Source organism: Candoia aspera, chromosome 1, assembly GCF_035149785.1.
Source record: "Candoia aspera isolate rCanAsp1 chromosome 1, rCanAsp1.hap2, whole genome shotgun sequence".
NCBI lineage: Eukaryota > Metazoa > Chordata > Lepidosauria > Squamata > Boidae > Candoia > Candoia aspera.
In genome coordinates, this window is record NC_086153.1 from 67,306,083 (window position 1) to 67,333,143 (window position 27,061).

General features: G+C 37.5%; 2 protein-coding genes across 5 annotated transcripts; one reads left to right on the forward strand and one right to left on the reverse strand.

Moving 5' to 3' along the window:
- Window positions 1–1,084: 1,084 nt before the first annotated feature.
- Window positions 1,085–6,635, forward strand: CEBPZOS (CEBPZ opposite strand). Of its 3 annotated transcripts, none has more exons than XM_063305991.1 (5): window positions 1,085–1,181; window positions 4,571–4,696; window positions 5,983–6,027; window positions 6,223–6,307; window positions 6,394–6,635. In XM_063305991.1, exons 2-4 carry the CDS (start codon window positions 4,591–4,593, stop codon window positions 6,303–6,305), a joined length of 234 nt encoding a protein of 77 aa, XP_063162061.1. In that variant the 5' UTR covers window positions 1,085–1,181; window positions 4,571–4,590; the 3' UTR covers window positions 6,306–6,307; window positions 6,394–6,635. The 3 variants fall into 3 exon arrangements, with proteins under 3 accessions (XP_063162061.1, XP_063162053.1, XP_063162069.1); XM_063305983.1 differs by having other exon boundaries at window positions 1,111–1,247; XM_063305999.1 differs by lacking the exon at window positions 1,085–1,181 and adding an exon at window positions 2,388–2,408.
- Window positions 6,133–27,028, reverse strand: CEBPZ (CCAAT enhancer binding protein zeta). Of its 2 annotated transcripts, none has more exons than XM_063305941.1 (16): window positions 26,890–27,028; window positions 24,528–26,068; window positions 22,968–23,199; window positions 21,171–21,327; window positions 20,433–20,521; window positions 19,313–19,366; window positions 18,603–18,705; window positions 18,441–18,509; window positions 15,427–15,493; window positions 13,018–13,118; window positions 12,351–12,408; window positions 9,421–9,614; window positions 9,071–9,163; window positions 8,377–8,426; window positions 8,211–8,292; window positions 6,133–6,494 (listed from the first exon to the last, which is right to left on the reverse strand). In XM_063305941.1, exons 1-16 carry the CDS (start codon window positions 27,019–27,021, stop codon window positions 6,358–6,360), a joined length of 3,159 nt encoding a protein of 1,052 aa, XP_063162011.1. In that variant the 5' UTR covers window positions 27,022–27,028; the 3' UTR covers window positions 6,133–6,357. The 2 variants fall into 2 exon arrangements, with proteins under 2 accessions (XP_063162011.1, XP_063162020.1); XM_063305950.1 differs by having other exon boundaries at window positions 9,080–9,163; window positions 26,890–27,027.
- Between the last annotated feature and the right edge of the window lie 33 nt (window positions 27,029–27,061).

The following is a 27,061-nucleotide window of genomic DNA, read 5'->3' on the forward strand; positions in this document are numbered from 1 at the left end:
AAATATTGTTTACATTTTGCAGGTAATCCCCACTTAAACCAAGCAACCTTGGCTTGGCTGGGTCTACAAAGTAAAACAAGATTTAAAAAAACAAAAAAGCCAAATGGCTTGGTGAACATGGCCAAATGATCAACATTAAACTTACTTAATTCAATGTATAAGGCTACCCATTTGATTGTAGTGACTCTGGGCGGCTAACCAGTTACAAGCACAATATAGTAAGAAATAAATACATCCTTGGCAGCCAAGGATTTATTTGTTTTCTATCCCACCTTTATTATTTTTATAAATAACTCAGGGTGGTGAACATACCTAATACTCCTTCCTCCTCCTATTTTCCCTATAACAACAACCCTGTGAGGTGAGTTGGACTGAGAGAGCGACTGGCCCAAGGTCACCCAGCCAGCTTTCATGCCTAAGGCCGGACTAGAACTCTGTCTCCTGGTTTCTAGCCCGTTGCCTTAATCAGAGTTTAATTTCTTATATTATGATCAGGACCTTTGAAATGTAAGGTGGTAATTAGTCATACCAGATGCTCCCAATTGTAGGTACAAAGCACCTGTTTCTGTAACTATCCTTTACAATACCGTGCAGAATGCTGTAAGATTATCTTTGGTTTCCACCACATAACTCTGTATAGTAAGTCATTATTACGTTTTACAAGTGCTGGGCATGCAGAACTGCGTCTGCACAAGATAGTTCCAGCCCCAGAAGTGAGAAACGAAGTAGCACCAGCAAGCTCCCTGAGCGTCATTACTCAAGGCAGGGCAGGGTTTAGCGTCGCTCCGGCCCAACTAATTTTTCTTTGAACTGAGCATAACAGTAAATCATTACTGCGGGACTCATTCCGAAAAACGCCGACAGGGGGCGTACTTCGCCGTGCCGATTTTCCGCTTCAAAATAATCATCCGATCGCCGCCCGCAGGCGACGTAAAACGGCCACGGAACGCAAAAGAAGACGTTAGTTGCGGGACTAAAGTAAGTTCCGTAACCCCGAAGAGAACATACCATCTTTGCACATGCGCAAAATGGAAAGCTGTGGCTACGCTCCCCAGGCGCGAAAAGCACTTTACGCCTGCGCATACAGTCTGGGCTCCTCTCTCGGAAGTAAGAAGGAGAGAGCCAACAGAAGGAATGGAAGGGAGATTGGAAGCTTCTCTTACGTAGAGGACTTTTGGGTTGTGAGTGTCTAGGAACTGTCCGTGGTAATTGCTGCTTGCATGTTTCGACCCAGGGGAAAAATAGAGGTATGCCCGCAGCATAGGCATTGCGCAAAAGATTAGCACCCATAGAAAGTCCTAGTTTGGCTTGAAGATAGGAGGAGGGCTTTTTTGCCTCTGAGTCGGGAGGGAAGGGCTGATTTTGGGGAGCAGATGGCAGCTCTCCGTAGCACCGAATGTGTTTTGGATCAACTAACGCAGTGTTTTTCGAACTTGGCACCTTTAAGATGTGTGGATTTCAACTCCCAGAATTCCCCAGCCAGCATGCTGGCTAGGGAATTCTGGAAGTTGAAATCCATAATCTTAAAGGTGCCAAGTTCGAAAAAAACCACTGGGGTAGAAGAAGCAAAATGCACTGCTGGAGGGCAGCATGTGGCCAGTCTTGGAAAAGCTAAGCATAATCTCGTTGGGACTTGCATGGGAGGCACCAAGAGTCCCAGGACTGTAGAAGAGATTGGGAAGTCTGAAAAATGGAAGAAGGATATGGAAAACACCTTTCCATTGGAGTTGCTAAGACAAATTCAGGAGCTTGTCTCAAGGGGGTGCCTTGACATTTTGGGGAGAGTGAAGCAGGCTTAACCTTGAGAAGAGCTGGCTGCTACTAGAAAAATCTTACAAGACTTCAGTGAACAGCACTCCATCCCATAATTAACCGTGGGCTGTTCCTGATGCTGTCCTATGGGTGTGCAACTAAAGTATATGCCTGTTTGTGAGAATGCCTTCAGATTCTCTGAGTTTGCTTCATTTCCTTCCAGGGATGTATGAAGCCAGCCTGTATCTTTGTGCAGTTACAAAATCTGTTCCTCAGAAGTGTGAAGTCTGTTATTCGAAACCTTTTCATCTTATGCCTCTCAGGTGAACATGCTTTTCAGCAGAGGCAGTTCATCCTGCTTACAATTTGAGTTCCAGTGAAAGTTTCCACTGACCAGTTACAACTCAAAACCAATGTTATCATAGCAGTCGATACATGATTTCATCCTACTATCAGTATAATAAAATGGAAGAAATCATCAGCAAAGGCCTTGGCAAGTCTTTAGAGCAAATTTCAGTGAAGAATTTTAGTATTTATATTTGTATGTTCAATGCTGTTTCTTTTATTAGATTTGTATCCTGCCTTTCGTTCAGAAGCTCAAGGTAGTGTACACAGCACTCCCTCATCCCATTTTTCTCCACAACAGCATCTCTGAGGTAGGTTGGGTTGAGAAAGTCAGGCCCAAGTCATCCAAGCATGTGTGACTGAGCGTTGACTAGAACCTGGTCTCCCAGTGGCATTCAGTGCATTAACCACCGTATCACACTACTCTCAATATTCAAATAAGTTCAGATTCATTTCAGAACTTAACCCCAACAATGTATTTTGCAGACTGAGGGCTGCCTTAAAACCACAGAATTAATATTCCCTTAAAAACCATCTTTGCTTCCACCATCCATACATTGATTCATATATTGCCTTTTGTCCTTTAAACTACTCACCTTTCTCTCAGGAACTCCATCCAATCTTTTTCTCAGACCTCTTCTCAGCCCATTCACTCATCCTTTATACATGTTTTGTGATTTGATCATCAGTCAAGTATATCACCAAACCACTTCAACATATTAGTTTTGTACTGATCACTCACTTTTGTATTCAGTCCACATTCTTTAATCATCTATTATTTCTTATTTTACCACACTTAAGTACCCCATTTCCACTGCATCCAACTTTTTATTTTGCCTGACATACCCAACTCTCATTTCCATACAGTAATGAGGACAGAAGCATGCATTTATATGCATCAATTTTAGCTCCCTTCAACATATCTTGCAATAGACCACCTACTACCAACTACCTTTCTACCAGCATCTGCATGTCTTAAACCCCTCCATTTATTTTCTGATCTTTATTATACATTCTATCACAGTACAGACATTCATTTACTTGCTCTAATTTTTCACCATTTACATGTACCTTGAGGGACGCGGTGGCGCTGCGAGTTAAACCGCTGAGCTGCCGATCAGAAGGTCGGCGGTTGGAAACCGCGCGGCGGGGTGAGCTCCCATTGCTAGTCCCAGCTCCTGCTCACCTAGCAGTTCGAAAACATGCAAATATGAGTAGATCAATAGGTACCACTTCGGCGGGAAGGTAACGGCGTTCCGTGTCGTCATGCTGGCCACATGACCCGGAAGTGTCTACGGACAACGCCAGCTCTAAGGCTTAGAAACGGAGATGAGCACCGCCCCCTAGAGTCGGATACGACTGGACTTTACGTCAAGGGAAACCTTTACCTTTACCTACATGTACCTTGCAGTTGTTCACTCCATTTCTGCCAGCACCACCTTGTTTTTTGATACATTAATTTTTAGGGTCATACTCCTCATTGCATTATAAAGTAACATTTGCTGCAGATCGTTCAGATCCTCAGCCTACAATGGCATTGTGTGCATGAAAAACTACACATTCACATCATCATAGTGTATTAACAGCCAAGGAGATACCACACATTCGAACAATTTTCTGAGCATTCCATTGTTGTCATGAATGCTCGATGAACGTTGGAAGTAGACTCTATCTGGTTCAAAATGAGTATCGTTGGAACATCTAGTACCTCAGCAGTGATTTAACAAACTGAGATCCATGGAAAACATACATCATATACGTATACAGGCCGCACGAGCAATTTTGGGCACTCCAAGGATGGCACAAGTTACACCTTTGCTGCGGGAGCTGCATTGGGTGCCAGTTTGCTTCCAGGTCCAAGTCAAGGTATTGGTTATTACCTTTAAAGCCCTACATGGCATGGGTCCAGGTTACCTGAGGGACCGTCCCATCCCCATTACATTGACCCATCTACCCGGTCCGGCAGAGAAGGCATGTTATGGACCCCATTCATGAAAGAATGTCGTTTGGCGGAGCCCAGGAAGAGAGCCTTCTCTGCCATTGCCCCCGCCCTGTGGAACACTTCCCCCAGAGTTGCGGCGGGCCCCCACTCTCCCAACCTTCCAGAAAGGGTTGAAGACCTGGCTCTGCCAACTCATGTGGAGCATGAGGAGGGGTAACCAACCCTGGGGGTGGCTAGCACCCTAAAGATGCTCCCGTAGTTCAAAAGCTGCTTATTTACCATCTATGCCTTGGAATATATTATTTATTTAAGAACATTGTTTTATTGTATTTTAATTAGTATTTATTGTTTTATTGTAAACCGTTGAGTCACTCTTTGAGTGAGATGGGCGGTGACTAAATTTGAAATATAAATATTCATCTTTAGTTCTATTCCTTTCAGCTTCCTTGTGTAAAGTTATGTAATTTCTTGTTCTTTAAGGTCACCACTGAAATACTGTCATCACTGACCTGTATTCAGTTCTATCCCTAGGAGTTGGGATTGGCTGAGCAATGACTTCCCACACATCAGTCAAGCTCTTCAAAAAAATTTTAATTTTGGAAGTTATTGGAGTTCTGGGGGCATATTCTTTGTATTACAAAATGGACTCAAGTCAAGGTAATAAACTGATGCATCTTTATGTCAAGTAACTTGAGATGTGCAGCATTCAGAACTGAAATGGGAAAGGTGCTTTGGATCTGGTGTGCATACGCTCACTGTACCTGTCAGCCACACCTGGGCTCCCATGGTATTATTGTGCAAGACCAGGAAAAGGTGTAGCTTCTTTAAGGTTCTGGTGATAGGTACAGGAAGTATGCCCATGCTATATCTAAAGGGGGAAAGCACCTTTTCTGCACATCCTTGGATTGCTTATCAAATAAGAATCTGAGTAGTTCATAAATATTGTAATCCTTCCTCATAGGGGAGGAACTGGTCCACATTTTCTGTACCTTCACTATCACTTGATTTGCTTGATTATGTGCCATCAAGTTGTCTTCAGCTCTTAGTGACCACATAGATAGATCTTCTCCATGATGATCTATCCATAACCTGTTCTTTCAAGTCTCCCAATGGTGCACTCATTGTAACCGAGTCCATCAAACTTGCTGCTGCTTGTCCTCTTTTCTTCCATCCTTCCCAGCATGTTGTTATTTTTGAGGTGTGACGACCAGAGCTATATGCAATATTTCAGATATGATCAGACTACAGACTTGTATTAAGAGATTACTTATTTTTTATGTTAGTTTCCTCTTTTCCTAATGATTCCCAACATGGGATTTTACTTTAGTAGTTACTCATAAGGTGATGCTTTCATCAAGCTATTCATCACTATTGCAAAAATCCTCTAATGGATAGTCAGATTAGCTTAGATCCTTCCAGCGTATACGTATGTGATTAGAATTATTTTTTCCTAAATGTCCTAACTCTACACTTGCTTAGACTGAACTGTATTTTAATGCTCATTGTTCCAGTATGAAGAGATTTTAAAGCTCTTAATTATCCCTTTTGTTTTAACCAGATAAATTGGCATCAGTAAACTTCTTCATTGCTAGTTTATGAAGACATTAAAAATTACTAATGCAAATCTTTGGGAACCTCACTGTTTGTATCTGTCCGTTGAGACCTTTATTCTTACTTCTTCCATTTTTTAAATTAATGGAACATGAGCTTGTCTTATTTCATGATAGCTAACATTCCCAAGAAACCTTTGGAGATTAACTTTGTCAAAAGTCTTTTGAAAATATAAGAAGAAAGTTCTGCTCTGTCACTTTTACGAACTACAGTTTCATATTCAGTGAACTCCAAAAGATTAGGGGAATGTAAAAAAAAAGCATATGCTGTGCAACTACTGTGATTAAAGTCTGCTGTAGTACTTTGTAACTAACAAATTCTTTTTTCCCCAGATTTCAGGCATAAGATGAAACGAAGATGGCCATCTATTCTGGAAGGTATGTTTGGCTAATAATTACTGCTAGTGTAGTTCTTTCCATGAAGCAAGCAATTTTTTAAATAGAGTTGTTTGCCACAGATAACACTCTGGTAGGGCTTCCCTCTCAAAATTAGAGTAAAAATTTACTCAAAATCGTATCTTCAAAATTTCATCTTAATTCAACCAAGTTTAAGACATTTTCTTATTTTTACAGTTTATTACAAGAGTAATGAATGGGCTGGTATTTATGGGATCAGAGAGACAGATGAAGAGAACTGGCTAACAAAAAAACCCTAGAAGTAAGTAAAAATAAATTGGTAGTACAATAGTTAATATTTTAAAAAAACATTTATTTTTTGCTCTTGTGTTTTTGTTTGTTTTTCAGTGGTTTGTTCCTGAACTTCTTTTTATTCCTGATGATAGTTTTCACATCTCTATTGTGAATCCACTTGTCACGCTCTGCTTCCCACTTGAGCTGTTTGAAATCTAACAAAGGAAGACAGTGAACAAATTAGATAACTCAATGGAATAACTGCACTCTCTAAACTTGAATGTGGAGATTTCTATTTGGATGCAAAGAACTTCTGAGGCAAGAGCTTCAAAAGCTCAAATAAAGCAAATACTCTTGTTGCATATTTTTTCATTTTAAAAAAACACATGTAAAAGACACATAAAAAGGGTCCACTTTTTGTTTTGTTTGTTTTTCAGCAGGCAGTTCAATCCTATTACTGTACATTTCAGGTATACTGTATATTTTCACAAGCAATGTACAAAGCAAGCAGCTCAGTATATTAAAAACAGTAATACAGGTCTCACCAGTTACGCTTTGGGGCAACTGCTTTTTCATATATGAATAATTTTATGCAGAAAGATTTCTTACATTGCATCACTATATAGAAACACTGTAGACTGAACATAGATTTGACCTTCTTATTCTGGAAGCTGGAGACTAGCTAACTCCCAATAAGGAGCAGGCTGCCAATCCTTATCCATTTCTCGTGTATGTTTCCTCTAACCAGTGCTTCCAAAGAAGCATTTTATAAGTAAAATAAGCTAAGTAAAATATTAAGCACAAGAGAGAATCCAGGCATAAAAGGACTGGAAGTAGCAAGTTCATTAAAATTCCATTTAACGTGATTAATGGAAGCCTCTCAATGCTTAAAAGCCTTTTCACAAAGGTTACCTAGAAGAATATACTTGATAAGAGACACTGCCAAGCTGTTAACAACTATATTAAGTACTTCTGTCCACTTTCCCTAGTCCTAATAAACACTTCAGGGACCAGTCCAGGCAGTTGCTAGGAGTCAACAACTTGAAGCACACAATAAATACAGGCTTACTGGATTCCCAGAACTTATCTTCATTAATCAGGTTCAAAATGCTGGTTAACACAATTGTTGCCTACAGAAGAGGCCTACTGGTTGCTTAAGCAGCATCTAAGGATTCTCAGGGTAGCCCCTCAGCTCATCTTAGAAAAACTGCACAAGAAAGTATATAGTATAATGTATAATGGCAAAGGAGGTCCTTGATACCATGAGCACATGAGCAGACATCCTTGGGCACTAGGAACTATTTGTACAACCAATCACAAGTATTCCCATCCCTGGACAAGCCTGCAGCCTGTCAGCTGACAGGCCATGATTGCACTGGGGAATAGAACTTCCCCCCATATTATAGTGTTCTGTGGTTGCTGGATAATGCACTAGGAGAGGCTTCATATGAACAAGTGTGTGTGAGTGCACACACCTGCAGGCAATCATATATGCATGTGTGGCCCACATTTCACTAGGCAGTAAACCAATTAGCTCTTGGAACAAAAAAAATATCTTGTGATCTTCATATTAGAACGTATTCCATGAACAACACATTTGAAGAGTATAGTTTAAATGGCTAAAATATTCTGTGCAGATGTACATAGAATACCACATTAAAATAAAAGTTTTAAAATGTGTATAACAAACCTAAATCTATAACAATGAGCTTTCAGACATATTTCAAGGAGACTGATGTATAAATGAAATGATGGTTCTCATTTGACTCTAAACATCATACTTTGTTAATTGGTATAACTTACTTTGTTTAAAACAAATCATAATATCAAACCAGCCCAAACATAATGGCCCTCAGCAGTAAGAATATTTATATAAACCCTGTTGAGGTAGGATGTCAGATATATTTCCTGATCATATAGAAGATACTTACTTGCATTATCTTTGTTGGCCATTGCATTCATTCCAATATTGTCAAATTTGGATCCAATATTTTCATCCAATAAGTGACCAAACTTTAAAAGAAATGCAATACAATTAGACCTTTGAATGCCTTAAATCAAATACCTTTTAATAGATACTAAAATTAATGCACCTACTTCTTCTGCAGCAGCAGCATCTTTGAGTTTGCTGTTCCTTTTCTTTGACCCTTAAAAAAAAATTCAACTGTTTCTGCGTAGTTTGTACAAAGCAAGCATTAACTGTTGTTAGTATAACAAAGTAGTGGCCAAAGAATCAATTGAAACTTGAAGGAACTAGAGAATCCACAGATCTGGATAGAAATATTGTACAACAAGCAGTTTTTGTCTCTTAACTCTGCAACAACCTCATTTACAGATCCTACCACTTTCCACTGGTTTGGAAGGAATAAATTTAACAACATACTATAAATTTCCATATTTCTCCCTCACTGAATTATTTTTACTTTTTAGAAAGTTGATGTTATATCAGCCACTCCCTTTTCCTTTCATATGAAGACTGGATTGAGCAGTAAGCTGTTTAATATTGGAATCAAAAAAGTCTTAACAAATGAATGTGTGGTTCAGTGCAACTATACAGCAGTGTAAAATTGCTCTGGAGTCACTTTCATTTAAAGAGTTAATAAATAAAATTAAATCCCTTATTACCATCCAATGTCACTAATAAAAATCCCTGATGCTCTCTAAAACTGCTTGTGATTGTGCAATGGAAAGAAATTAAGTCTGGTAGCTTGTGCTAATCCCTTGGTATTTTGACAGAAACATGAATTTCTCATGCTTCTTATTTGTCAAGTCTTAAAAGTATTACCTTTACCTGTATTACCTTTAATTGATCCAGCAAAATCCATTTCTTTTTTTCTTTTGCCATTCTTACTGCCAGGTGTGACTGCAGCTTCTTTATTTTCATCTGTTACCAAAAAGGAGAGCCAGTAAAATTTGTATTACATAATAAAATTGAAGACTGCAGCATGAAATTTTTGCATCCTTCACTTGGAAACAACTGAGTACTACAAACATTTGAACAACTCAAGTCCTATCTACAGACTTCACAGATGTTCTGAGTAACGGCAGGCATTTAACTTTTAAAACTGGAACGACTTATCTGTATAGTTTAACTGTTTTAGCAAGAGTGAACAATTTTAATACTACATGAACTTTTTTTACCTGGAGTGTTATCATCATCTGACACATCCATGAAAGTCCCTCCCTCTTCATCTATATCTTCTCCAAAGTCTTCATCCATACTACCCAGAGACACTTCCTCATCATCAAGGTCATCAAAATTGTCTTCCTCAGAATCTTCTGATTCTGTTTCATCACTTGAGTTTGTCTTCTTTTTCCTTTTGACTTTTATATTACTAAAAATTTAGGAAAGAAACTTTAAATACAAGTCTGTCTATCTACGTTTTCTCACAATTCTTGTCATCCTTTTTAAATAGGCCTTTGTGGATTTTGATACTTAGTGGAGGAGAACATTTATCTTATTTATGATTGTGTTGTTTTATTTGTAGGTAGCTAATGTTCTCTGTAGATCTCCCAGTGTTTTTGACTAGAACAGTATATAAATGTTGTTAATAAATACATATGTAAATTTATGAATGCTAATCAAAATAGAATTTATACTTAAGTTGATGGCACATTTAAAGAGTTTACTGGTAGTGCTTCATTACACTGTAAGAAATTCTGAAGAACCTCAGCTATCAATGCTACACTATACTTTATATTAGACAAATTAGCCAATCTCTGTGCAAAAGGGTTAAGAGACAAAAATCTGCCATGAGAAACAGCAACATCTGAAACCAATAGAGTGACATTTTGACACCCCAGAATGCTAGAACTCTGATCCCAAGCTGGAGTACTTGATAAAAAGAACCATAAAAACTGAAATCCATCAGAAAATTCAGTATCATTTATCTTGGCCTGAACATGTACCAAATATTTTCAGTATATTACAATAGTTAGTCACCTAACTCTAAAATTTCCAATTCGTAAGTTGTTGATTATCAATTCCCAAAGTAGCCTGCATTATAGTCCCCCCCCCACCAATTTTTTCTCCCTCTAAACCAAAAAGTAAGACATCAATAACTGTCTATATAATCCTTCACAGGACTACAAATTTCATGTGAAAAGGAAGCTGTTAATTCTTGGTGGACACAAGGTCTTTGATTACTGTGCTACACATCAAAATGACATATACTACTACTTTAATTACAACAGTTATCTAAGATCCTTTGTTCTATGTCCTCAGATACCCAACATAATGTTGATTATACTCACTACACCCTTTTTTCTCCATCTTCTACAATTGTATGCATTTATAAAATATCTCACTGGAAATTTACTTGGTTAAGCTGAAATACAATTGACCCACAAATCCATACAAAAGAATTGGTTAAGTCTTTAAGATATGACAAATCCTCTGTTTTTTCCTTTTACTTGGAAGATTGTAACATACATTAAAAATGTATTTATGATTTTATTTGTAAGCAGGGACAAGAGTGAGAAGGCAAGTTACATCTTAGTCCAGCAGTATCACGGCAAAAGTTAGGAGCCCAGAAAAGTTTTCACTGGGAACTAGCTATAAATGTGCACAATTTTAGGCATACAGGATGCACCACAAATGTGCTTTGATTATGAATTTAGGTGCAGATATTTTCACAAAGCTGCATAACAGTTAAATTAGATCTTCTAAATCTCTTTATATAATCCAAGAATACTAATCAGCTTTCCATCCCAAATCCCTGTTCTCCTGTTACACTAACATTTCATAGCATATGAAATTTGAACCATTGGGAACAATAACACGCACTGAAGCATCAATGGCTCTCCCAGTTTCTGCCTTCTTGGCCAATAAGAAAGAAGTGGTATGCTGCCGAACTATTCAGTAAAGGAAGCGCTAAACTGGGAATATGTTGGGAGGGGGAGGGGGATGATACATATCAAAATGATCTGTTAAGTTTATTCTACTGTGTTTCTTTCCATTTATTTTTTTCTTCATCTAATTAGGCTTGAAATAAGGTAAAAAAGGTAAAGGTAAAGGTTTCCCTTGACATTAAGTCCAGTCGTGTCCAACTTTAGGGGGCGGTGCTCAGCTCCATTTCAAAGCCGAAGAGCCGGCGTTTGTCCGTAGTCACTTCCGTGGTCATGTGGCTGGCATGACTAAACGGAACGCTGTCACCTGCCCGCCGAAGCGGTACCTATTAATCTACTCACATTTGCATGTTTTCAAACTGCTAGGTTGGCAGGAGCTGGGACTAGCAATAGGAGCTCACCCCGTCATGCGGATTCGAACCGCCGACTTTCTGATCGGCAAGGTCAGCAGCTCAGCGGTTTAACCCGCAGGAGCGTATGCAAAAAACAGTTGACAAAGAGTGTTTACTTTGTAATGAATGTCTCATGAAGGTAAATGCTCTGTGTCAACTGTTTTTGCATATGCTCATTATTTCAAGCCTAATTAGATGAAAAAAAATTAAATGGAAAGAAACACTTTATATCATTCTCAGTATTTATAGATGAAAAAGGAATTCTAATCCAAATTAGATTATGGGAGAAAGAACTCCAACAAGGATTAGTTTGTTCCCATACACACAGTATCAAAATTATTCTTTCTCATATGGAACAGAAGTACACTTTAAAATGTAGATCTAGGAGATTTACACTGCAAGGTAGTACTTTTCTCCTCATCCTCAAGGACAAGCAGACTGAGGACATGAAAAGACACTGTATTACATCAGTAGATCACATGGGTAAGTTCAGATCTCTCTTAAAGATAATTCTCAGAGGTGTCTCATTTTTGCTAAAACCAAAACCCTAGAAAATGACTAAAAAGATAAAGCAAGCATGCTCTAGGGTTATGTTTTGCATAAAAATTGCATCAATGTCATAGTAATTTGGTTGATTGGTAATGATATATCAAGTGTGACAAGCTATTCTGAATCCTGCTTAGTGACATAACATTAAGTATTTTATTTGAGAAGAGCCCTGAGCCATCATGCACTATATACTGTGCAATCAGTTCATAGTGCTGGTTTAAACCAGTTATTTGTGTTACCTAGAATCTTTAGAATTCATATACAGAATTTTAAAAATCTTACCCAGCAAAATTAAGGTCACTCTCAATATTCTCAAAGTAACTGTCTTGCTCAAAGGAGTCTGAAAGAAAAAAAGAAACTGGGTGTAGAAATACGATACTGCAGTGTCAACGTTAAAATATTTAAAATTTCAATTTAAAGTACGGTTTATTCTAATTTATTGTAGAGAGCCACAGAATGAAAGTGGCAGCTAGAAAACCTTGAATTAAACCCCAAAGGGAAGACAATGTTAGCAAGTAATATAAAGTGACTCTGCTTAATTCTCTTTGGTATAAGAGGAAGGTGTCCTAACAACCAGGAACCACGCTGAGACAAGGAACTGGTCTCTAATGCTTTATTGCTAGTACATAACAGGAATCCTAACAAACTGAAGAAGCGTGGGAAAAACCCAGACATATAAAACCCAAAGGTTAAGGCGGTCCCGATCTGTGTCTCTTTGAATGGCTGCCCAATTCCTCAGTGCTACGCATGCGCTTAACAGTCTGGATGGGAGCCCCCTGCTCGCCATCCTTACTCATGACAGAAGGGAAGGGAAAGCATTGTCAGGCTTTCAAGATTGAACATGGCAGTTACTGTCTGGGTGACATCAAAGGAAATCAAATGCTCTATGTATCAATTATAAATCATTAGCTACCTGAGAGGAGGAACAGAACAGTGTGCATAGCCTTACCTAATGCTCTTTCAAATTCTTCATCATCCACATCTTCTATACTTTCATCATCTCCCACAGGTCTCCTTTTCTCCTTCTCCAAGTCTAACTTTTTATAAAACCTGAGAATCAAAAGAATATTGCCCATGTCCACATAAAACCAGTTTACTGAGTATGGCTAATCTGTTAAAGTAATACAAACATAGTTCAAGATTTTCCTTTTATAAACACTAAATGATATATTGCTTTAAGCTCATTACTGTAGTTTTTATTTGAAACACAACTGGTTGATAGCATTTGTAATATGAGAAAAGCAAATATATTTATCAAATTGTTGCATCATACATTTAATTAGACTCCATTATACTCCACTTATTAGCTTCACTGAGAAGGGCTTTAATATCCCTTTGCCTGCAGGCCATGCCCTCCGCGTATCTCAAAGGGAGATTTTGTAAGCTCCCTGTCAAACAACACCTCTGTCCTTGTGGTGTTGGTCAAGTGGAGGACGTTATCCATTATGTCCTCCACTGCCCCATTTACAATGAGTTCAGGGCCAAACTATTAATGGCAGATGAACTCAAGGGCTCTGACATTGAAGAACTGATTTATCTTCTTGGAGATGTGTTTCCAACCGTTAGCAATAAAGTTGCTGCTTTTTCTCTGCTCTCATTTGAACTCAGAAAGAAGTATTTAAGTTCTCAGTTGTAACTTTGGCTCTATTTTGTTGTAACCTTTTTATATTTAATGCTTCTTTTATTATGTTATTTTATAATTTCATTATTTTATTGTTTTACTGTTATATTCCATTGTATTTTATTGCATTCTCATGTTATGACGTGTGGTTACCACAATAAACTTTACTTACTTATACTCCACTTATTATTTGCTAATGTGAAAAGGCTTTTTAGGCCAACTATAAAGGCATTTCTTCCAATAATTAACAGATAGATACACCGTCATATGCTGCTTTGAGATAAAAAAAATCCTCTCAACATTCCATAGTAAATACCCTATGACAAACATGTAAAATTATTTTGACCTGTTACTGTTTCATTATGAATTGACTATGGATTATGTGCCATCAAGTCATGTTGACTCTTAGAGACCACTTAGATTTTCTCCATGACAATCTGTCCCTAATCTGGTCCATCAAGTCTTCCAACAGTGCACCCATTGCCACTGTAGCTGAGTCCATCCACCTTGCTGCTGGTCATCCTCTTTTCCTCTTTTCTTCCCACATTCCCAGCAACAGAGCTTTCTCTAGAGAGCTAAGTCTTTGCAAGATGTGTCCAAAATAAAATAATTTGAGCCTGGTCATTTCTGCCTCAAGTGAGAACTCTGGATTGATTTGTTAACTGATCCATTTCTTTCTTTTCTTGGTTCTCCGTGGTATTCTCAAGAGTCCTTTCCAACACCAGTGTCCCAAAGTGTCAATACTCTATCCTGCTTCTTCAAAGTCCAACTTTCATAGTGTCACAGAAACCACCACTGCTTGCACAATTCTGCAGTAGTAGGTATAGACTGCTCACGGCATTTGAGAATCTTTTCCAAGGCCTTCATGGCTGCTCTGTGAAGAGCTAGTTGGTGGCATATTTCACTTTTTTCCTTTACTGTTGATGGTTGATCCTAAAAGGCAGAATTTACTTCAATATCTTCAATGTCAATTCTAAGGTGGGTTGTTGTACTTTTTGTCATTAGTTTGGTCTTCTTTATATTTAATATTTAATTTTAATCCCATTTTTCACTGTGTTCCTCCACTTTTATTACTAGATTTCGCAGGTCCTTTGCATTTTCAGCTATCAGCGCAGTGTCATCAGCATAGCACAGGATCATCAATTACAAATTTCCAAATGGTCATTTCCCTTTATTTACTGTTCTGTTTACCTTTCCTATTCTCTTGTGTACTCTTAGTTCCTGAATATCCATTTTGACTGATGTAAGTGCTCCAACAGGTTTCATTTTGATAAAAGTCCCAGTGGAAGTCTATGGATGCAGATGCAAATAGCCAGAGATTTTCTATCCATATCTTGTTTGCAAGCAGAATATTAATCAGGGCTGAAAAATCAGAAGCATGATTTCCCACGACAATCTAAGCCAAGATGGCATCATTGAGCCTGACAAGTTCCATACTAGTTCTGTGTGGTGTACAGACCTTCCTTAGGACTACTGTCCACACAATTGCATTTTATCATGTAGCCTTTCTCCTTTATTGTTTTTTAAAACCCTTGATGTTAGTTACTTAATTTTTTTCTTGACAATCACCTCCCTATTCTATACAATCGTATTAATTATGAGTTTTGCATAAGCACTGCTATAATAAGAACTGTGAAGACAGTGTGCACCTGCAAGACAAAACTTCCCCCACACCCAATCAAGAGCAAAAGTAATAACTGGTACAACAAAGTATAATTTTTAAAAAGATGTAATTACCTGTGGAAAAATACTTCATCTACTGGGATTTTGCTTTCATCTTGTGAAAGGAATTCTTTACTATTCACTAAAAATAAAAATATCAAATATCCCTTATATCATATATCATATAGATTGCTCTTAACACTGATTAAAATTGGTAGCTCTATATAAAAATAGATGCATGTAATCAACAGAATTCTATGTGCAGGTTAAAATCCTTTATTAATGTGAGGATGACAAGAAGCAACAGCTCTGGTACTTGGGACACTTAAGCCCAGATGCTTAAGTATCCTCCCTGTATATGTTTCCTACTTCCTATCCTAGATTTGTTGAATAAGAGATGTAAATACAATTCTTTCTTTCTGTTTGGATCCCAAAGCAGAACACAATTTGCAATTACCAATATACTTTTAACATGTTTTAAATAATGATTAATTCAATTAGAAAGCTTTAACAAAAAGAAGTGCTACAACATGGAGAATTCAATTCATGAGACTCATTGGGGTTGCGTCCATCTAGTGTTTCTCTGCTGGAGGGATTCATTCTTCTTCCCAGAACAAAGAAAGTGATGCTTTATTGTAGTTTCTCTCCCCTCTTACAATCCTCCACAAATCTGTTGCAGAGGCTTGCAGAATCCTTGGCCAAGAGGGAAAGAGTGGGGAAGAGAGAAAAAGCTAAAATCTGCTTCTCTGTTATTCAGTTAGAAGCCTTCACTGAAAGAAAGAGCATTCACTCCATGAGGATTCCATGGGGGAGTCTGCAAGCTGGTTGTATGACATTAGGTAATTGCTAATTCTCCCATGATCTTGGCTTTTTCATGTTTTATTTTGATTTATGTTTAGTGTTTTAAGATTGGCTATGTTGTTTTAATTGTTGCTGTATTTATATGCCACCCAGAGTCACATTATGTGAGATGGGTGGCCATATAAATTTGCTAATTAAATAAATAAACAATGCATTGCTTCTGGTAGGGCAGGGAATGGTGGGGTGAGGGCTTATGGCAGGTGAGTTGCCCTAATGGACATGAGATGATGTATCAAAGTGAAAGGTGGGGTTTTTCTTCCTTGTGGGCCAAAACCAGGCTCAGCATCATGTAGATACTGAGAATCTTTGTGTCAGTGTATTAAAATACCTGGATGTAGGCACATCTACCTTGTAAGTAGAAATATATAAAAAGGCAGAAGTGTTAAGCAGTGGAGGGGAAGTTTTTGGACATTGCTGGAGTTGTATGCCATGGATTGGCGATACTGTATTGAAGAACAGATGGAGGAGGAATCTGCAGCTGTAGACATAGCAAAAACAGAGAGAGCGCTGCTGAATGGACTGGCTGTAGAAAAATCTGCTGCTTTTGAAAGACAGAATAGACATCAGTGAGGATGGTGCTGGTATGAAAGAAGCTTGGGAAGAAGTTATTTTTCCCTTTTTCCATTCACCACCCCAAATTAAAAGTGAGCCCAAAAGTGAAAGTAGTTAAAGGAGCTGCATGAATCAGAGAGGGCAGGAGGTTAATAGATAAGACATTATATGAAAAGGTCCATTTCGAATTGCCAGTTTAGAACTGTATATATGTAGTTTGTTAAACTAAGACCACTATCTCTGTTGGAAATACAGACCAATTATCTACCTAAAAGTACTGCAACAATAAACATGGCTGTAATTTAGAGAACTCTGTGTGTCTGAAAAGTTCCTGTTCCTTTTCCCACTCTCAGCAAGGCTTTTAACAAAACCTGCCTCCTCCTCAACCTGCTATTTGCCCAAAGGAGAAAACATACTAATCAGCAAATGTAATACATGAATGCTTTCTCAAATAAGGTAAATAGCAGCCAGAGAAGATATTGAGGAAAAAGAAAAAAGAAAGGTAAAACTCCATCCTAGTGTCATGCAATCTAACTTGCTTTCTTTCTCCTCAGCCCCCTGCCCAAGCCTTTTTTTTTTTTTTTGCTAAATTTTAAGAATATGTAAGCTCCACAATAAGCTTTTTCAAAATTAGCTCCTATCTGTGCTTGGTTCACCTCCATTCAACAATTGGAAGTACCCTAGAAAAATGACAGAAACATGCATGAATATTGAATCTGACAAAAAGAAAGCAAGGTTTTAAAAGGCCATTTAATTCAAAGCAAGCAGGAAAAAGTATCATTTCTGCATTCTTAGATCTTTTCTCCCATATTTAAAAAAAATCCAGTATCCCAACGCTACTGAAAATGTCATACTTATAGAGTCTCAAGGCAAGTAAAAAACTTCCTCTGAACCAAAATGATACAGGTATACCTTGTGAGTATATTGTACAGGGAAGGGGGGAAGACCAATCTTCCCTATTCCTCTTCTTGTCCCCAGTTCTAATCACTACTCTTAATGCATGGGAATGAAGTCAGACAAAACATATCAGTTCTTGGAATTAGTTCATATAATACCTCAACAATTATTCTAACCTAGACTAGCTGCCAGTTTGAAATTTTACCCAAAGCTAAACACCAATACATAGTAGAACAAATGCATTCATTATATAATGCATTCAAGGAAGTTTAAATAACTTTCCTTTTTTAAACCATTTAGGCAGAAAAAAATGTGACTATGTAGGATCTTAGGAGAAATGTCATAAAATCACTATTTTTAATTATATCAGGAAGCTGAGTATCTCACAGTCTAGTACTACACTTTCATTCATGAAAATCTCTTTGACCCAATGGAAGCCTCTAGGAATGGAAGAGCTAAATGTGACGAACACTAATTACCCCCTTTACCCCCAAGACCCTTGAATTCTACCTAGCCCAAATTTGCTCTAGATTGAGAAAAAGTTCAGATAAATGTGGCCAGTAGTTTGGGAGCTGCAGGAGAAATGGGAGAAAACTGCCCTTACATAATAGGCATTTCTATTCATAGGACCCTCTGTTGGATTCAGAAGACTCCAGTGAATGATATTTGATGGACACAACACATTTTATGGCTTCTACTGAAATTGATGGAAGTTACAAAGTGTTATAATGATGACAGGAAACTACTAGTGATAATCTTTAGAGTGCAAGTTATTTTACCTGCCAGGTTTCGCACATCATTCATGGACTGTTTCTTCTTTGGCTGCATTACCACACTACTGGTATTCTCTGTATAAATAAGTTAAGAGGTCAAACAAACTTGTAATAGTTGCTCATGTTAACCTTAATCTATGATGCTTTACTAAACTGAAGGCCTCGTACCTTTGCCTTTGTGAGCTTTGGGATTTCTATAAACAAAACGATCCAAAAATCTCATTAATGTGAAATCCTGTAGAGGGTCACCTGAATATTCAATGTAATTACCCTAAAACAGAGAGAAAAAAATCACATTTACAGCTAGCACCAAGAAATGTGCAAGTGTAAATAACAGAAGAGGGATATCTCTTTAAACTGAATTATTAACAGGAAGAATTGACAGGAGATGACATTGATTATCCAAATTGTGGGGGAAAAGTTGATATTCTGGGTAATCTGGATCAAAAACAGTACTTCCAGTCTCTTAAAGAACAACTAAGATTGTAGTGACTCTTCCTGTTCTACTCAGTAGACCTGCAAGTACCAAACAAATACAGTCATACCATTTATCTATCAAAAGATCAAATATCTGCATGTTGAAATATGCTGAAAAATCAAGAATTTCAGTGGGGCGTACTTACTTTTTCATGTGACTGTAGATGAGGAATGTACAGATAGTAGGACTAAAGAAGAAACAGGCAGAACTATATCTATTTTTTAATATGGTCAAGTGGCAAGATGACCACCTTAAGCTAGACTGGTAGGAGGGAAAACGCAATGGCAAATTATACCCCCATTCACTTTTTGCTTCCTTTCTATGTCTTGGGATGGGACAGCCTTCCTCTGCCATTCAAGGACAAACAGTAAAAGAAAAAAATAAAAGAATTTCAACTAACCTCTAGAATTCTTTTTGCAAAAAGGGCCACAGATGGATGGAAGTGTTCTGAAAGCTAGAAAGACCAAAGTTGTAAGTTCAGTATTTTAAGATGTTTAAATCTCTAAAATTGTTAAAAATACAAAGAGTTAGTTCAGTCAAGAGGGGAAAAGTAATTATACAGTACAAACATTCATTATCATAATTTCTTCTGTTTAATACATTTTTAATACAAAAGACCTACAGTTACTCAGAGCTGTTATATCTAAAGCCGAATGAAATACAGGAAAGACCAACCAACATATCCAGGAGCAAAGTACAAAGTCACACAGATCCTTGCTTTCAAAGCAAAAGAAGTTAAGCCATTGACACATAAGGCATCAAACAGAGAACATTCAAAATTTCAATGAAATCTCATGGCTGCAGTCGATCCTAAGAAAAGTTGCAAGCCAGCCTTTAAAGAGAGCTCACTTTCCCTTAAAAATTATATAATGGAATGACATCTCATCTCTGAGAATCTCTAAAACTCATTAACTATGAAAAATACGTTTCAGCAAGAGTTTCAGTTCCTTCTCTCTAATACCACACCTGAGTGATATTCAGTGGTATTCATCTTGTGCCCATAAAAATCTAAACAGTACCTTCCTGAGTTCCCAAAAAATTATATTCAGTTTGCTATGCAGAAATATCTAATGGGATAATTCTCCTCACTGCACCAAAGGTAGGAAATCATATTTTATTTACTGTATTATTTCATTTAATTTTACATTTCTACTTTGCTTTCCTCTGGGAGCTTAAGACAGAGCACTCCTCTGACCTGCAAGGAAGGTCAGGCTAAGAAACCATGACTTACCCAAAGACATCCATAGTAAAAAGGGATTTGATTCTGTGTACTGCATATCTGATGCTATAAAGACTGGGCAACCATTTTTGGCTCAGACCCTCACTTTTATTGTGCCCTGCCTGGGAGAGCAGCATGAGGTATGGCTGATGATGTCACATGGGGTGTACAGAGTGAAAAGTATGAAATGAAGCAGCATAAAAGAATTCATAATACCTAAATATAACTGTACAGTACCATGATCACATTAGTCAGATTTCTCCTCCAATTCTTCACTACTTGAAAATCTAAATAATTGTACCTTCTTCAGTTCCCAAAAGCTTGTTCTATCAGCTTCACAATATGAAGGGTTCCGAGATAATGGGTCATAGCTACCCGTGCTTTTGCCACCTTTAAAGAAGAGATATTTTATTATTTTCCTATGTAAATTAACAGAAACACCTAGTTAACAGGACAGAGCAGGAAACAGACTTCTTCGCAATAAACATCACCAAGTTACTACAACATCTTAGTTATTCTGCTTTAATTTTACAACCTGGACCTGAAATCTATGTAGTTTAGATGGCAAAAGACAGTGAAGAACAGCATGGCAAGCCAAATGGCTCCTACTACTCCAAGTACAGCTTCTGATGATATGATAGTAGAAAGAAAATGACGAGATATCTAAAATGAAGCAGGAACCCAAGTGATCAAGAAAATAAGAATTCTTAGGTTAGGCTTGGAAGAATTTGACTCATATGGCCCAACAAAACTCCTATTATTTCAGTTCCCATTCAGTAAAAATTAAAACAGTCATGTTAAAAAATTCTTGTGAAAAGGATTGCCTTTTCACAAGATGGATTGCATTTTCACAATGGATTGCATCCATTTTAGTATGCACATCCTTCTGCTGACTCTTCTAACCTCTTTCAGGTAGTAAAGCCAGCTCTGAGCAATGTCCCTCAAATTAAAATCTGCAAATTTTAAAGAACTCTGCTAAAATTTTAAACCCTATTTTATTAGTGATTGTTAGACAAACAGATTTTCAAAATAGTTTTACCTGCTAGATTCTGGTGATGTACCCATGATGCCCCTGAAGCCTGGTTATGGGATTTTGTAGACTGTCCTATGCTTTCATTTTTTATCTGTTTGTCTGCATCTACAAGGTTTTCTTCCTGTTCTTCAAGATCATGAAAATGTTCCTCATCATCTGATTCCTATGGAATGAATCAGTTTTAAGCAGAAGAGCCAGTATAGAAATCAAAATAGATCTTAAAAGATAAGCAAGCAGATACCATTTGAGATGGTAACCTCCAAAATCACAGAAATAGTTTGAGGACAGCTCATAAAAGTAGATAGAAAGTTGCTTCAAGACAGCAAATAATAGTTTGTCCAGGGTAAAGTGTGAAAGCAAAAGCAGAGAAGTCAGAAGGCTACACAATGCACATCAGTGAACAGAATTTGTATTTCATTACATTTTTATAGTCTTACAGTACCTCCAATCTTAAAACCAGTGGTCCTCACTATTAAACAGATATGTGTAAGATTACATAGTTAAATAGCTATAACTTCAGAGTTACAGCCTTGGCTTTGAAATTCCCAGAATTATTTTTGTTAGGTTATTTATTTTAAACCAGTGGCCCACAAAATTGCATACGAGGTTTTTTGGGCACTTAGCAACCACTTTTAGACTACTTGCATGTGATGGAAAAAAACAAAGCTTTAATTATGGGGTTTAGTGACTAAATGGTTTGCTTTGAAAGAAACAATATTAATATGGTTTAATTACAGGTAAGAGATTATATGTCAAATTGTATTTATAGCTGTACTGGAGAAATCAGATATCATCTTTCATTTCTTCACTTTTACAGTCTCTTCTTTGTTAGTTAGCTATCTTTTCTTGTTTCACTATATTTCTTATATTGTATTTCAACTATGTATATTGAAATTGAATGAAGTGCTTATTAAAAATAAAAAAAATTACCTACAAGGTTTTAAAAACAGTGCAATAGCATACTGTCCAACAAAACATAATGGAAGCCCAAGTATTAACAAGGAGAATGAAAATATCCTTTTTTTTCCTAAAATATAATTGTTTCTGCTGATTAAAATGTAAATATTCAATTTTTGTGACAATTTAATTGGCCCTAACATAATTATAGATTTTAAAACTGATTGTGTATAACATACCATTTCTTTGACATATCAACCTTTAAGTTATAACCTTTATTTGAAAGGGATATTTTTGGAGGACTGACTCAAGTCAGGCTTGTCTCCTAGAAAGAATATGGACAAGTCCATGCAGTTTTCTAGAGAGCATTTTGGAAGTGGTTTGCTGTGCTTTCTTTATAGGACTGAGAGAAAGTGAGTGGGCCAAGGCTACCCAACTGACTTTCATGCCTAAGGCAGGTCTCGCTGCTCCATATCACTAGATCAAACTGACTCTCAAAAGATAGTTCACAAATACTTAACGATTACTCTGCAATAATTTCATTCAGAAATTAAGTATGTGATATCCAGCACTAGGGGCCTGGCACTTACTTTGTTCTTGAAAATAAAACATAGATTGTCAATTACAGTGCCCATTATTTTTCAACTGTTACTACTCAGTGAGAAAGATATTATTCATCCTACCCACCTCTTTGAGTGAGATGGGCGGTGATGAAATTCGAAATATAAATAAATAAACTAGAGTGACTTTTTAATTATACACAATACAGCGCTGATATAAGCCATTTGTCTCAACTAAAGGATCATTTGTAAAACAAGCATGTTAAAAGCAATCTCAGTTTTTTAAAAAATGAAGTCAATAGATAAGGTAGGTTAAGAAAAATCATGTAACAGGAACATATCATACCACATGATCCTGCAGCTGTACCCATAAACCTGGTTTTATTTTCAGAAGTTCTGACACAAGATACAGGGCCCCACAGGCAAATGGTGGCATTTGTCCACAGGTGACTTGAAGTAATCGTTTCACAAAAGCTTTCACTCGTCGCAATATTGTATCAGCCTTCAAAGATTTGTAGACAAGGTTGAGAAACATGGATGGTTTGGCACATAACGCTACTCCAGGATCGAGCAACTTCCTGCAAAGAATATTCACATTAGATCATCTGCAGAAAGTTATCCTATTATGTAAGCAAACCATCCCCACTCCCTCTCCTTGCTTAAAAAGTGCACCTAAAGGGGGTTTTACAAATGCTTACTATATTACACAATATTTGTGTAAAGGGGACAATTGTTTTCAATGAATAACATTCCAAGATAGGGTTACCAGGTTTCTGAACAGGCAAAGGAGGACAGAGACAATTAGATAACTGGGGGGGGGGGGGACACAAACTGTTTAACTTGGCATTTGTGACAAAAATTACAGCAAAAAAATTGCAAAAAATAAATGTACTTAGGCCTACATGTATATGGAATTACTTTTCCCAGCATCAGAAAGACAGGTTTTTCAATCGCAATATTTTTCCAATAAATCTTTATTTTCAAGAACATATGTTAGTGATAATATAGAATTGACGATGACACGCTTTTCAAATTTCACCATAGAAACATATGTCAAATCATGTGATCTATGGACTACAGTGATCATAGATTTGAAGGGGCTGGATTGAAGCCAATTGCTGGACTCAAGAAATAAATAACGTAAATGTAGGCTGTTGAGTCTGTCAACAATGAGGGAAAGAAAGAAGCAGACAATTTACAAGATCACAATACAAAAAAGTTTCAATGACTACTGTTGTGAAAACAGTCCAAAAAAACAAAATCCAACACACTCAAAAAGCCAGACAATATTTGATTTTAAGGCTATGCCTGCTGGACAGAGGACATGAGGACCAAAAGGAGGACATGTCCTTTTGTTGGACATCTGGTAACCCTATTCCAGGATTACTTCCATTCAATTAAATTTAAGGATAAATGTGTTACAGCTAAGTCTGCTTAAATATGTGTTTACAAATTAAAAAATTGAATGAACAGTCCCAATACTTATGAAATGATTAAAAAAATCAACAAGCCTCAATGAACAATTCAATATTCATTGCAACTTCTGGTTTACATCATCACTAAATGGGTGAATCAAAAGTTAAAATGTTTTAAGTGGCAGGAGAAAGAAATTCTGGTTATAAGTAAGAGTTCTTGGTTCAACCACTGTGAGAATTTCAGAAGAAAGATGAAAAAAATATTAAAAGCATTAAAAACCCAGTAGTTTACATACTCATGAACTCTCCGAAAAGATAGGCTACCTATCCATTGTCATTAGTAGATATGAGTAGTTAATTGGTATGGAGAGGTGACTTAAGTGCAATGTGCCTAATATCACAATTTAAAGATACAAAATTTAAAATATGAAGCAACAATTATTTGAGAAAACAGTATCTGTTGGATAAATCAAAATATGTACAGCACTTACTTATATAAGGCTATGTAATATCGGTCAGAGACAGTCTGATTAGAATCCATCACCTGAAACAGCAACATCAAGGCCTGGATGCTAGTACTGAAGTTCACAATGTGCAAAACTTTAAACAGGGTATCCATCTGGTCTTTTATTTTTTCACTGCTAGTTTGAGCATAAGGATATGCTCGATTCACTCCAGTCAGTAGAGCACTAAGCATTTTGGACCCAACATCCTTTTTCTTGATGCAAGATTGGAAAAAACAAAAGTAGAGTGTTGTGAGTTTACTAGCCAGCTCACTTTCTCCATGGCTAAGAACTATCTGGTTCAAAAAGCAAACTGCATAGTATTGTGCTTTGGGGCTAATGTTTGATCTGTAGAGAAGCCTCTCCACTTCATTACACACTACTCCTTTCATATTGGGATGCTTATGAAGCAAAGTCTCAAGAAGATAAGATGCTTTAGTGGCTACTTTGTTCTGAGGATCTCCCAGTTTATTGACCAACAGAACAAGGAAAGCCTTTTCTTGCTCTGCCTTATTACAGAGCAGTTCATGGGCTGCAGATAGTGCACGGCCCTTTGTTGCTACCAAGGGATCATGAGTCAGTGATTCTAACACCTGCACAAACTCAGCTGTCCAGTGCTTCAGATGATGCTCAAAATACCACAATATTAGGCGCCTGTCTCTTGAATCCCTGTTGCCACTTGAAAGCTTCTCCAGATTATCAAAAGGATGCTGCGAGAAAGTATGCAGTTTTCGATTATCTGGTAAGAGATGAGTCATGAGAAGTTCTTTGAAAGTATCCAGAGCCATTAAGCTCTGCCTTCTGCTGCCTTTCTTTTTGATCAGGTTGACCAGGATCTCTATAAACTGAAGTGAATGAACAGGAGCATCTTGGACAAGAAGAGTCATGGCAGCCATTCTGTCAGCAAGTGTTCCTGATGACACCACTGTCTTCATCCATGCAGACGATGATCCTTTCTGGAAATTTTTGTTGTTTTTGTAGAGATCTGCCTCTTGTTCATAAAGTTTTTGGGCCAAGGCTTTATATCTGGATACAAGAGATTGATTTTGAGCTTCAGCAGAAAATTCATTAGTATACTCCAGGTCATACCATTTTCCCCCTGGTTTTATCAGCAACACCTGTCGTTCGTGAAACTGAAAAGCTTCTTCTTCCTTTGCTTTCTTTGTTTCCAGCAACAATGCACTGTTTTCATTGCTAATAGGGATTGGCTTTTTCATCTTATCTTTGGCAGTATTCAACTGTATGCTTCCTTTGTTTCCTTTCTTTTCCTTTTCTTTTTTTCCTACTGTAGTTATGTTTAATTTCTTTTGGTTGACATTTTCATTTGGGGGAGATATTCCCTCTGGTTCTATTGCTGTTTCCTTCTCTTTTTCTTCTTCTTCCAGGAACTTCTTTGAATATTTGCTCACACCTAGCGAATTTATAAATGCCTCCAATTCACCTTGGTTTAAATCATCAATTGCTCCTTTTTTGCCACCATCTACAAGCTCTTCCGACTCATTCAAAGCAGCGAGCATGATATAATCTTGCTGTACAAAATAAAATCAAAAGCTAGATTAGTGTCTTTAATTAACAGTTGATAGTCATGTGATAAGCAGTCAAATCACACAGGGAGATTACGAGATGTATTGCAAGTATCCCAAAACAAAAAACCTAGAAATTTGTTGAAGTCAGAACAGAGAAATAATAAACTTTTCTGTATCTAATAAACATTCAAAAGACTGACAGAAAGACAATGGTTTGCTTTTGTGTTACGTTAGGATTTTAATAAGAATAAACAGTCACAAGTATGCCAAGAGAAAAGAGTTATATCTTGCATTAAAAAAAAAAAAGCATTAACAGCTTAGCCAACAGTGCCCCGAGCCTTCTGCCACCAGAAGGGCCAGAAAGAACATAGGTAATCTGCACCCAAGTTGTTCACTCCAAAACCACTGTACCTATATTGCAAGATTTTGCAAACATCGTTATCTGCCATAGCTTAGCATTTAAATGCGCGTCGGTGCTAGAGATACCCTGTATTTAGCAAAATCCTACTTGCTATCTAGTTGAGCAGTGCATTTTCAGTGGCCAACCAGGTGCTGGTCAAAGATGCCACAACTAACTCGGAATTTAGGGAGTTGTTGTCTCAACACATCTAAAGGCCAGTAGTCTGAGAAATGTCCAGGAATAAAGGACTTCATCTTGATCAGGCATGTCACAGGGAGAAAATACAGTAGCTAACCAATCCTTAGGATAAATACGAAGAAACCCCACGACACTAATTACATGCTCTGCCAAGGATTTCAGCTCGACTCCCAAGACGTGCTCTCACAATACTCCGGTCCCTGTCGCCTCAATGACGGTCTCTTACTTTAGTCCCACCGAGACGCAGCACCTCCTCCAGCGTAAATTCACTTCCATCGTCAGCTGCATCTTCGCTATCTATCTCCTCACACTCGGTGGGCTCCGCCTCCGCCATTTTCCTGGCCAGACACGCATGCATTGCAGTCCCCCTCACTTCCGGGAAACAGTGAGGCTCAACC

Bases quoted from the DNA above. Each gene is read 5' to 3' on its own strand.
- CEBPZOS (XM_063305991.1), top strand. From the start codon at position 4,591: ATGACTTCCCACACATCAGTCAAGCTCTTCAAAAAAATTTTAATTTTG. The intron at 4,697-5,982 runs GTAATAAACTGA...TTTTTTCCCCAG, and splicing joins CAAAATGGACTCAAGTCAAG to ATTTCAGGCATAAGATGAAA. The intron at 6,028-6,222 runs GTATGTTTGGCT...TTATTTTTACAG, and splicing joins ATGGCCATCTATTCTGGAAG to TTTATTACAAGAGTAATGAA.
- CEBPZ (XM_063305941.1), bottom strand. From the start codon at position 27,021: ATGCATGCGTGTCTGGCCAGGAAAATGGCGGAGGCGGAGCCCACCGAG. The intron at 12,409-13,017 runs GTAAGGCTATGC...TTTTTCTTTCAG, and splicing joins AGAATTTGAAAGAGCATTAG to ACTCCTTTGAGCAAGACAGT. The intron at 9,164-9,420 runs GTAAAAAAAGTT...TTTTGGTAACAG, and splicing joins AGATGATGATAACACTCCAG to ATGAAAATAAAGAAGCTGCA.